The sequence below is a fragment of the Girardinichthys multiradiatus genome, chromosome X (genome assembly GCF_021462225.1).
Source record: "Girardinichthys multiradiatus isolate DD_20200921_A chromosome X, DD_fGirMul_XY1, whole genome shotgun sequence".
Taxonomy (NCBI): domain Eukaryota; kingdom Metazoa; phylum Chordata; class Actinopteri; order Cyprinodontiformes; family Goodeidae; genus Girardinichthys; species Girardinichthys multiradiatus.
Window position 1 is genome coordinate 9906594 of NC_061817.1, and position 12596 is coordinate 9919189.

General features: G+C 40.1%; 1 protein-coding gene across 2 annotated transcripts in view; it reads right to left on the reverse strand.

Moving 5' to 3' along the window:
• Nucleotides 1-12596, reverse strand: part of LOC124862296 (myocardin-related transcription factor A-like) — a 43684-nt gene that overhangs the window by 25219 nt on the left and 5869 nt on the right. For both annotated transcript variants that reach the window (XM_047356119.1, XM_047356118.1), the window contains exon 2: nucleotides 7379-7444. In XM_047356119.1, coding sequence (XP_047212075.1) covers nucleotides 7379-7444 — 66 coding nt within the window. The remainder of the gene's footprint in view (nucleotides 1-7378; nucleotides 7445-12596) is intronic.

A 12596-nucleotide genomic window follows, 5' to 3' on the forward strand; every position in this document is an offset into this window, starting at 1 on the left:
ATATGTCAGCATTGACATTTCAGTTTAGTTTTTTTTTACAATCACCAAATTTCCCAAACATTTTCACTAATTAAGTTTTCAATAATTTTGCAGTGGCTAACCATGAGGTCAGTAGGTCATCAAAGATACTGGTAATGCAATTTCATGGTCTCAGTCAAGCCAAATTTACTGGAGCTCATTGCAGATAATGTGTTTTTGTCCCAGTCATGTCTCTCTGCCCTGTAGACATGTCCACAGCTATATGACTGGATTAGCAACTCCATAGCAAGACTCCGGGTACCTTCTCAAGCCTCAGTTCACGTCACTGCACACTGTCACTCTGGTGTTGCACTCCCTAGAAACATCAGCCCCTCTTAGACCCCTCACTCTTTCACGGGGAGAACCTGACTGTCAGTGGTGAGGGTGGAAATGAGTTGTGCACGTGATGGATAGAGCAGCAGGGAGTCAGCTTTTCAAAAATGGAAGAAATAGAAATGCATTCTCGGTGTCCGCCGCCGGGTGCTTTGGTGTGGGCTGGCTCACTCCCGGTGGCTGCTTGCCGGGGCCTGGCCCCCTGGGCTCTGTCGGGCCTCTCCTTGGGGGGTGGTGTATCCCGGGGTCTTGGGCCTCTGGGTCCATGGCTGGATCTGCTCGGGCGTGGACGGCTCTCTCTTTTTTCCTTTTCATTTCAGTCTCCATGTCCGTAACAATTGAAATATTCCCAAAGAAGTTTATAATAAAGTTTCTTTTATAAATATCAAGCAGACCTTTAAAGCATTAGCTGTGATGCTCTGCTTGTGAAAGTAAATCTGTTGGGCAATTTCCTGGCACTCAGGCAACAATTCTGAGCGATACTCTGCCGGACAGGACACGGTAAAAAAGAAAGAAAAAAAAAGAAATAGAAATGCATATGAAGGTTAACCCTAAAACAGAAGGAGGTACGATACACTGAAAAGAGACTGCTGAAAGAGAAAAATAAAAAGACCAGCAGACCAAAGGGAATATGCAGAGGGAAAAACAGCGAGGGCTGGGTTTAGGTCAAAGAGAAAAAGACCCCATTATGTGCTTGAGTAAATAACCAACATTGCTGATGTTTAAACTTTGAAAACATCCAGCAGCATCATTGCTCTGGTCTTGATGGTCTTTTGATGTTCACTCTGCTGCTTACTGTCCTCTGTTTTCCCTTGTGTGTGAACTGAAAGCATTTTCTACATTCTACTTTACTGCCCGTCCGGTCAGCTGTTTAAACTGTGTAAATGTCACAAAATCCAAAGATCAGAGATATCAGACGCTCTGCTTCTTTCAGAGAGTGAATCTAGTACTTCAGAGAAGATGACATGCAGAAGAAATAAGTACATCTGAAATAACACTCAAAAACACAGGTTGACTTGCATGCTGATTAGCTCAGTCTTGTTCTGTTGTAAGGTTTAATTTAGATCATCAAATGTACCTGCGTGTGAACCATGAGTTGTTTTGCATGTCTATAAACCTTAGCTTTTTTTGTGAGGTGCAAAAATAAGCGAGGGGAAAAGTCACACTCCCAATTCAGTGTGTCATGACAGCTCTACCACGCACTATACAACCTCAAGAATTTAAAGTGCACCAGCAGAAAACCTACAAAATATGGGGTTTATGGCCTGCTCTAATGATGAAAGTCAACATAAAAAAATCCAGTTAGTCCTTTGTCAGTTTAGGACCCAAAAATACCTATTTAAAGGTAGGTAGGTAGGTAGGTAGGTAGGTAGATAGGTAGGTAACTAGGGTAGGTAGGTCCAGCCAGCCAAGAAATGTCCTCATTACTAAATATTCCTCAGTCAACTCCACTCAAATGTGATATCGAGATTAGCTCAAGAACAGTGCATAGAGAGCTTCACAGAATGGACCTCCATGGCCAAGCCGCTCCAAGTCTCCAAGCACAATACGAAGCGTTGAATGCTGTTATGTAAAGCCGTAACTGAACCAGTCGGGATGTGTTTTCTGGAGTGCTGGAGTGACAAACCATGCCTCCCCTTCTGCCAATCCAATGGGTTTGGCAGTTGCCATGAGAACAGCAATTGCCTGACTGCCTTGTGTCAAGTGTAATGCTTGGTGCAGAGAGGTTTATGTTGTAGGTACTTGACTGGATTGCAAATGCAGACCTTCTAGTCCAATATCAGTGTCTGACATACCAAATTTGCTTCTGGGAGAATGGTAAAAAATTCTTATAAACACAATCCTAAACCTTGTTAAGGCAGACAAGCAAATATTTTTGGCAACAGTGTGAATGTGTATAGATTTTACACGCTGCTTTTTAATCAGTTTCAGTTATTGTTAGTCTGGCATAAGCCATAAATCTCTGATACGTAAATAATCTTATAGAATATGATCAGCTAAAGGACGACACCTCTCTCAGGCCCTATATCAGGTGTTTGCTGGACGTTCTACTTCTTTAAGAGATCACTTTCAGAAACTGTTCATCTACTGTCTTTTTTGGCTTCGAACCTCTGCTTTTTGTCATCTGTTCCTCATATTGAAGCTTAAATTGCACTATATATTGCCAAAGTAAGGTACAGGGACCAGACAAAATGAATTACAAAGCAGGTGAAGTCCACGGCAAATAAAGCCTGGAGAACATGTGGCCAAGACCTATTTTAAATCACAAGAACATACAGCTTGTTTGTTACAAAGTATTATGAAGTAAGGTGAAGTAAATTTTAAATCTTGTACAAAGTTCAGGATGGATGCAGATGGAGACAGAATGTGGGTAAACTATATCAAAACATGACTGCAAAAAAGAACTTAGGTGGCAAAACTAGAAAAAAGCTATTTGAATAATGTTTTTTGTTGTTTAACCCTGGGGAAGTTTTTTTCTTAATTTTACAAAACAACTGAAACCTTTTTATCTGAAAATGAGCTTCTATAGTTAGTTGAATTCAAAACAAAAGCTAAATTCTCCCAAGTAATGCAACTAGGTTTGACACAAATACTGAGGCTTTGCATAGAAAGAACAAAAATATGTTTGCCAATAGAAAGGCATGTGAACAAACCATTGTCATTTCATCTTTGCCAGTTTCCACAATAAGGGTGAACAAATGACATGGATAAGAACAGAGACTTTCTCAATCCACTGATGATGAAAACCTTAACTTTTACATTTGTCATTGTTAACAGTAGCAAATTACATTCCATGCATCTCATTTTTAAGCACTCTAACTAATCTAAGCATTATTATTACTTCTGTCTGCCAGCTAAGATAAGAGCCTGCCACATCTACCAAGGAAGAAGTAATCAGCATGTGTTTATACTGCTGAATAGCAGTGAGTTGAATGCAGAGGAACAACTGTAGAGGATAAAGACTGAATTCACCATTCATTCAAATAAATAATGGCAATGGGCTTAAATGAGCAGATGTATGGATAAAAAGGGAGAAAGGATGGCAATAATTATAGTTCAAAGAAGTTCTAAATCTATACAAAATGTGCGAGAATATGATTGCATTAATGCATGCAGGGAACAGCATATTAATACGTTTTCTAAAGTGCTTTGTAATGAAAATTAATGAAATCGAAAGGTGGGGTTTGCTTCGAACAGAGCTAAAAGCTCTGCAAGCAGCTGAAACATAACATTTTGTGGTTTAATGGGAAATGGAAAATCATCTCACAAACAGCGTGAAAGCAGTTTCTGAATATTCATATCCGTAGTTGCTGCAATACTTTTATGTGCCTCGCTTTGAAGACTGAAACTGCTGTCTAGCAGGAGACAGTGGCCTTGTCTTTACCACAATCCCATTCAGACCAGAAACAGTTGAAGGTAATTCTCACGGTGCTGACTGAAAGAAAAACCTCAACCTGAAGTAAGAGCACCTGGATTACAGTCAGGTACTAAGGTTTTTTTTGCACATTTAACTACTGAGGGAACAGTCTTATCGTGTTAAAAGACTTATTGAATTACCTTAAATATCAGTATGAAATTGATTCATATAATCTTACAATGTAGCATACTGATTATGAATGTTTCTTTCTTTTAAATGCAACCTATTTTCTATTTTATGGTAATTTAACATTAAGTGTACCCTTCCTTTTGCCCCCCACCTTATTGTATTAAGTATAAAGGCCCATATATGCTCCATTTATTCTAAGGTATAGTCACTGCTCTCATGCCTTCAATAAGTTTATTACATCATTATAGTTGTTAAGCAATGTGGCCACTGGAGGGCAGTTCTGAGGTTCCAATTGAGAGGAAAGTTACAGGCAATCACAAACATGGCGACAGTGGAGGAGATCTTGATACTGTGTGTTCTCAGAGAGAGAGATGAAGAGAGACACCGCAATAGACAGAAGTGGTTTGTGTGGTCATCAGATACATCCCAACATGTGGATAAAGAAGTTCTGCTATTTCTGTTATCGTTTTTGTCTTTGTTTCTTTATCTATTTGTATATGAGCTAAACTGCACCACACTGCCCTCACCATTACAGGTAGTAATGTGTCATTTGTTGCGTGTGGATACGCGTCCACAAGTTCTCTGATCATGAAATATGTGTGGTTTATGTGCGAATGGTTACCTAATGGTTTGAGAGCAGGGCTAAGCCACAGCCTACCACTCTGGGTCCCTGAATGCTCATGGGCGTCGCACCATGGCAGCCTACTGCTCCCTAAGGGAAGGGTTAAATGCCGAGGACAATTTGAAAGATCAAAATTTAAATTTATTATATTTTTCTACTGCCATATGCATAAAAATAATGCAGAAGATGGACGAATACAATTAGACTTATTAGATGGATTCAATGCTCCGCTTGTATCCGTCTAATAAGTGAGATGCTGCTGGAGCTAAAATAGTTTTACACAAGACACAAAACAATGTGTTCTTAATAAGTGCAGATGCTAAGAGAAAAATGCTGTACTATTAGCACTGCAGAATGGCTAACTGTTACAGGAGGTTAGAAAAGCAGCAGTTTGAAGCCTTGATGGGATTGTTTATGATCTGTTTATTTATCAATTGTGCCATGAACAATTCTTTTCTGTTTTCTATTACTTAAGCACATGTGCAGTCAATGGGGAATTGGCACCCCAGTAAATTGAGTAGGCGCTACCCACTTTCTGCTTAGAATAAGGAGACTCTATTACATGCTTTGTATAGGAATAGACTGCATTTTATCTGGCTCCAGATACTTAGATGATTTCCTGCATTTTGATTGGTTGGGGGATGGCGGGAAGAGGATATTGCCCAGGGCACTAAGAAGTGGATGAAATGCCATCAATAATCAGATATTTTATGTTGTTAACAGGATTTAAAATCTTTAAAAAGTTTAAGCTCAACATACTCTTCATTCATAACATTCATATGAAGCAAGAAATCAATGCTTGTATTTGTTTAGACCAACCCTGAAAAAACTGTCTATTAGTGTGTCTGTGGTACAGTGAATATCTAAATAAACAAATGGTGTATTAGGAGGAAATATACAGGGGTTGGACAATGAAACTGAAACACTTGGTTTTAGACCACAATAATTTATTAGTATGGTGTAGGGCCTCCTTTTGCGGCCAATACAGCGTCAATTCGTCTTGGGAATGACTTATACAAGTCCTGCACAGTGGTCAGAGGGATTTTAAGCCATTCTTCTTGCAGGACAGTGGCCAGGTCACTACGTGATACTGGTGGAGGAAAACGTTTCCTGACTCGCTCCTCCAAAACACCCCTAAGTGGCTCAATAATATTTAGATCTGGTGACTGTGCAGGCCATGGGAGATGTTCAACTTCACTTTCATGTCCATCAAACCAATCTTTCACCAGTCTTGCTGTGTGTATTGGTTCATTGTCATCCTGATACACGGCACCGGTTTCAGGATACAATGTTTGAACCATTGGATGCACATGGTCCTCAAGAATGGTTTGGTAGTCCTTGGCAGTGACGCCGCCATCTAGCACAAGTATTGGGCCAAGGGAATGCCATGATATGGCAGCCCAAACCATCACTGATCCACCCCATGTTTCACTCTGGGCATGCAACAGTCTGGGTGGTACGCTTCTTTGGGGCTTCTCCACACCGTAACTCTCCCGGATGTGGTTAAAACAGTAAAGGTGGACTCATCAGAGAACAATACATGTTTCACATTGTCCACAGCCCAAGATTTGCGCTCCTTGCACCATTGAAACCGACGTTTGTCATTGGCATGAGTGACCAAAGGTTTGGCTATAGCAGCCGTGTATATTGACCCTGTGGAGCTCCCGACAGACAGTTCTGGTGGAAACAGGAGAGTTGAGGTGCACATTTAATTCTGCCGTGATTTGGGCAGCCATGGTTTTATGTTTTTTGGATACAATCCGGGTTAGCACCCGAACATCCCTTTCAGACAGCTTCCTCTTGCGTCCACAGTTAATCCTGTTGGATGTGGTTTGTCCTTCTTGGTGGTATGCTGACATTACCCTGGATACCGTGGCTCTTGATACATCACAAAGACTTGCTGTCTTGGTCACAGATGCGCCACCAAGCCGTGCACTAACAATTTGTCCTATTTTGAACTCTGGTATGTCACCCATAATGTTGTCGGCATTTCAATATTTTGAGCAAAACTGTGCTCTTACCCTGCTAATTGAACCTTCACACTCTGCTCTTACTGGTGCAATGTGCAATCAATGAAGACTGGCTACCAGGCTGGTCCAATTTAACCATGAAACCTCCCACACTAAAATGACAGGTGTTTCAGTTTCATTGTCCAACCCTTGTATGTACATATACTATATAACAATGTGTGTTTTATGCTTAATCCAGACTTAGCCCATGAATGTTTGAATTTGTGATGAAATAATTAACTTTATTTTATTTAACGAATAATGTCCAGTTGAGTTACACCATTTCATCTGCCTGGTCAGGATAAGCTATAAAAATGTCTTGTCAAGCATAAATACATAGACTGTATTACAAAAAGACAAAAACAAACACAATAATCACTGTGACACAACTAAAGCTGTACGGAGCTGTATTTATGCAGACTGCAGATATATTTGTGGTAACTTGCCCATCAGCGCTTTGGCTTTAGCAAAAATTTAAATATGAGGGTTTTTTTCTGAGCGATAACAATTTCATAATTATCAATTAATGAATTTTGCAAAGGTGAGTCCTTGCTTTTACACATGTTACTCAACGTAGAGCAACATATGACAATAGTCTAAAACCAAAAAGAAGATTTACTGTAGTAACTGCAACCTCAGCAGTTATTGAGCAGGAGTATGTGAAAACTATTTATTTTGGCATGTATTTGGCTAGAGTTTGAAAAGGTTCAACTGCAGTCTGAACAGAGTCTGTTATTGCTTGGAAAAATGGTGTCATTACATATATAATGCTATCATCTGCATAAAAGTGAACCACACTTGTATCTAGAACAATGCCAACATTATTTATATAAAAAAGATTGAACTTACGAGGCATGACCCCACAGCGCAGCAATCCTTCTCTGGCTCTTCTTTGTTGCAGTTTCAGCTGAAGAACTGAACCACAAAAAGAGGATACAAATGTCAGTGCCAGTTTAATGGAATGTATCATTAAACCAGCAGTGCATCATCTATCTTTACCTCGGTTTTCAGACGCACAAAAAACTCAGAAGTAGCGTCATTACTCATCAGGTATAAAACTATAAAACTATAAAAATGTCAATAGCTTTAGAAAGCAACAAGACTTAGGTTGCTGTAAGAGGATTTACCTACTGAGGTATAGCTGCAGTCAACGGTTGTGGTCCTCTTAATGATTGTGTCACACAATACAAAGGGAAGTTGAACACACAGAAGCTTACATTTGAGCTGTTTCCTGTTTCAAGTTTGAGATAAAAAACCAGCACAACAAGTTGTAACACTTGATCTTCACTGACAGTGTGTGAAAAAACAGAATAAAGGCATCATATTTTAACAGTTTTGGACTTTATTTTATTCATCATATAAATTCTTAAATTTATTCTGAGCAAACGCCATAGTTTCTTTGAGGAAAACAGATCTAACATCCAAGATGACATGAAATTTCGAAGAAGCAGGAAGTGCTTTTCTGCAGATCAACTGTTTGATCTGCAACACTGAGGTGAAACAACAGGGTGTTCCTGGAAACAGTCTTACTACTGAGGTCTTTGTCTCACAGTCTGTGGCTCGATATATATCTATCTATCTTTATATATATATATATATATATATATATATATATATATATATATATATATATATATATATATGTGTGTATATATATATAGATATAGATATAGATATAGATATAGATATATACTGTATATACACTGTTCGGAAAAATAAAGGGAACACTCAAATAACACATCCTAGATCTGAATGAATGAAATATTCTCATTGAATACTTTGTTCTGTACAAAGTTGAATGTGCTGACAACAAAATCACACAAAAATCATCAATGGAAATCAAATTTATTAACCAATGGAGGCCTGGATTTGGAGTCACACACAAAATTAAAGTGGAAAAACACACTACAGGCTGATCCAACTTTGATGTAATGTCCTTAAAACAAGTCAAAATGAGGCTCAGTATTGTGTGTGACCTCCACATGTCTGTATGACCTCCCTACAACGCCTGGACATGCTCCTGATGAGACAGCGGATGGTCTCCTGAGGGATCTCCTCCCAGACCTGGACTAAAGCATCTGCCAACTCCTGGACAGTCTGTGGTGCAACGTGAAGTTGGTGGATGGAGTGAGACATGATGTGCCAGATGTGCTCAATCGGATTCAGGTCTGGGGAACGGGCGGGCCAGTCCATAGCTTCAATGTCTTCATCTTGCAGGAACTACTGACACACTCCAGCCACATGAGGTCTAGCATTGTCCTGCATTAGGAGGAACCAGGGCCAACCCCACCAGCATATGGTCTCACAAGGGGTCTGAGGATCTCATCTCGGTACCTAATGGCAGTCAAGCTACCTCTGTTGAGCACATGGAGGGCCATGCGTCCCTCCAAAAAAATGCCACACCACACCATTACTGACCCACTGTCAAACCGGTCATGCTGAAGGATGTTGCAGGCAGCAGATCTCTCTCTCCACGGTGTCTCCAGACTCTGTCACGTCTGTCTCATGTGCTCAGTGTGAACCACTGTGTGCCACTGAAACCTTTAACTGGATTTACTCTTCTACCTCCACTTTGCCCTGTAACACTGTAGATGAGCTGGTAGACAACTTTCATTCTAAAATCTCAGACATTATTGATTCAATTGCTCCAATTAAAATGATGGTCGTTTCTGAGAAGAAAAAGTCTCCACGGAGAAGTACTCCACCAGTCAGAAGACAAAGAAAGGAGTGTCAAAAAGCTGAACGCATGTGGCCAAAGACTAAACTCCAGGTTCACTATAACATCTATAAAGAGAGACTCCACAGATATAACTTACAACTGAAAATGCGAGAGAATCTTTCTTTTCTGAGATCATCAGCAAAAACATTAACAATGCTCATGCATTATTTGCCACGGTCGACAGGTTAACAAACCCTCCTGTAACTGTAGCATATGAAGTCCACTCTACAAGGGCCTGCAACAAATTTGCTTACTTCTTCACTGAAAAAACCCAAATGATCAGAGGCACAGTCAGCACATCCACATCAGGTCCAGTACCAAAGTTGTTTCCAACTAGAACTGATTTTGACAAAGTTTCCCAATTTCACCAAATAAACTATGAAAATTTAGAAGAAATCTTACACCAACTAAGCTCTTCTTCCTGCTATCTCGATGTTTTAACCACAGCTTTCCTTAAGAAAGCTTTGCCTTTCATAACGTCTGATTTAATTCAAATAATAAACACATCCCTTTTGTCAGGTGTTATCCCCTAGGCCCTAAAAACAGCAATTATCAAACAGCTATTGAAAAAGAGCAACAAGCTGCTACCACAGAACTACAGTAATACAGTAAGATTATTGAAAAAGCTTAGGCGATCCTTAATGTTCTTTTCGCTCAACATTGGTGTTCATCTTGGAACTCTGCCATGGAGGCCATTATTGCCAAGTCACTTTTTTATGGTGGACGTATGAACACTGTCCTTAACTGATGCAAGTGAGCCCTGCATTTCTGTGGATGTTGTTGTGGAGTCTTTTGTGACCTCTTGGATGAGTAGTTGCTGCCCTCGTGGGGTAATGGATCTCACTGTGGTACACTGGAGTCCCAAAGCTTTGGAAATGCTTTTATTACCTATTCAGGACTAATAGATCTCAATTACTTTCTTTCTCATTTGTTCCTGAATTTCTTTGGATCTCACCATGATGTCTAGGTTTTGAGCATCATTTCGTCTACTTCACTTTGTCAGGCAGATCCTATTTAAGTGATTTCTTGATTGAGAACAGGTGTGGCAGTAATCAGGCCTGGGTGTGGCTAGAGATATTGAACTCAGGTGTGATAAACAACAGTTAAATTATGTTTTAAGAGGGGGGGCAATTACTTTTTGGCTCAGGGGCATTTAGGTTTGGATTGTTTTTCTCCCTAAACAATAAAAACCTTCATTTAAAAATAGCATTTTGTGTTTACATGTGTTGTCTTTAACTAATATTATAATTAGTTTGATGATCTGAAGTGTGACAAAACAGGAAGGTGGCAAACACTTTTTCACACCACTGTATACAGGTCCTTCTCAAAATATTAGCATATTGTGATAAAGTTCATTATTGTCCATAATGTCATGATGAAAATTTAACATTCATATATTTTAGATTCATTGCACATTAACTGAAATATTTCAGGTCTTTTATTGTCTTAATATGGATGATTTTGGCATACAGCTCATGAAAACCCAAAATTCCTATCTCACAAAATTAGCATATTTCATCCGACCAATAAAATAAAAGTGTTTTTAATACAAAAAACGTCAACCTTCAAATAATCATGTACAGTTATGCACTCAATACTTGGTCGGGAATCCTTTTGCAGAAATGACTGCTTCAATGCGGCGTGGCATGGAGGCAATCAACCTGTGGCACTGCTGAGGTCTTATGGAGGCCCAGGATGCTTCGATAGCGGCATTTAGCTCATCCAGAGTGTTGGGTCTTGAGTCTCTCAACGTTCTCTTCACAATATCCCATAGATTCTCTATGGGGTTCAGGTCAGGAGAGTTGGCAGGCCAATTGAGCACAGTGATACCATGGTCAGTAAACCATTTACCAGTGGTTTTGGCACTGTGAGCAGGTGCCAGGTCGTGATGAAAAATGAAATCTTCATCTCCATAAAGCTTTTCAACAGATGGAAGCATGAAGTGCTCCAAAATCTCCTGATAGCTAGCTGCATTGACCCTGCCCTTGATAAAACACAGTGGACCAACACCAGCAGCTGACACGGCACCCCAGACCATCACTGACTGTGGGTACTTGACACTGGACTTCTGGCATTTTGGCATTTCCTTCTCCCCAGTCTTCCTCCAGACTCTGGCACCTTGATTTCCGAATGACATGCAGAATTTGCTTTCATTCGAAAAAAGTACTTTGGACCACTGAGCAACAGTCCAGTGCTGCTTCTCTGTAGCCCAGGTCAGGCGCTTCTGCCGCTGTTTCTGGTTCAAAAGTGGCTTGACCTGGGGAATGCGGCACCTGTAGCCCATTTCCTGCACACGCCTGTGCACGGTGGCTCTGGATGTTTCTACTCCAGACTCAGTCCACTGCTTCCGCAGGTCCCCCAAGGTCTGGAATCGGCCCTTCTCCACAATCTTCCTCAGGGCCCGGTCACCTCTTCTCGTTGTGCAGCGTTTTCTGCCACACTTTTTCCTTCCCACAGACTTCCCACTGAGGTGCCTTGATACAGCACTCTGGGAACAGCCTATTCGTTCAGAAATGTCTTTCTGTGTCTTACCCTCTTGCTTGAGGGTGTCAATAGTGGCTTTCTGGACAGCAGTCAGGTTGGCAGTCTTACCCATGATTGGGGTTTTGAGTGATGAACCAGGCTGGGAGTTTTAAAGGCCTCAGGAATCTTTTGAATCAATTTTGGGTTTTCATGAGCTGTATGCCAAAATCATCCGTATTAAGACAATAAAAGACCTGAAATATTTCAGTTAGTGTGCAATGAATCTAAAATATATGAATGTTAAATTTTCATCATGACATTATGGAAAATAATGAACTTTATCACAATATGCTAATATTTTGAGAAGGACCTGTAGATATTCTGGACTGCAGTCACTTTAACGTAAATCACGTGGGATCACCTAATCAGTAGCCATCAACTCTGCCTTGAGTGAGAATCAAACAGTTTAAACTTCAACACACTTTATAAGCCCCATTGGCACACTTCCCTTTTCACTGTATGTAAGAAGTGCTGTAAAAAAGTATTTTTCCCCTTTAGATATCTTCTTCTTTTTTTTTGCTTTGTTGTCACACTTAGAGGTTTCAGATCATCAAACTAATATTAACTAGTTAAAACACAAAAGCTTTCCAACCCTGCTTGGCCTTTTGTGAAAAAGTAGTCCAGTGTTGTTAAATCATCAATAAACTGTGATTAACCACATTATTTGGAAAAGTGAGTTCAGTATTACTAACCCTCTGACAACATGAAGTGGCCTAAAAGACCTGGAAAAGCAACACATCATTCCCTGATCTTGAGAAATTCAGAAACAGATGAGAAACAAATTCACTGACATCAATTGGGTAAAAGGCAACAGGGCCGATTCTG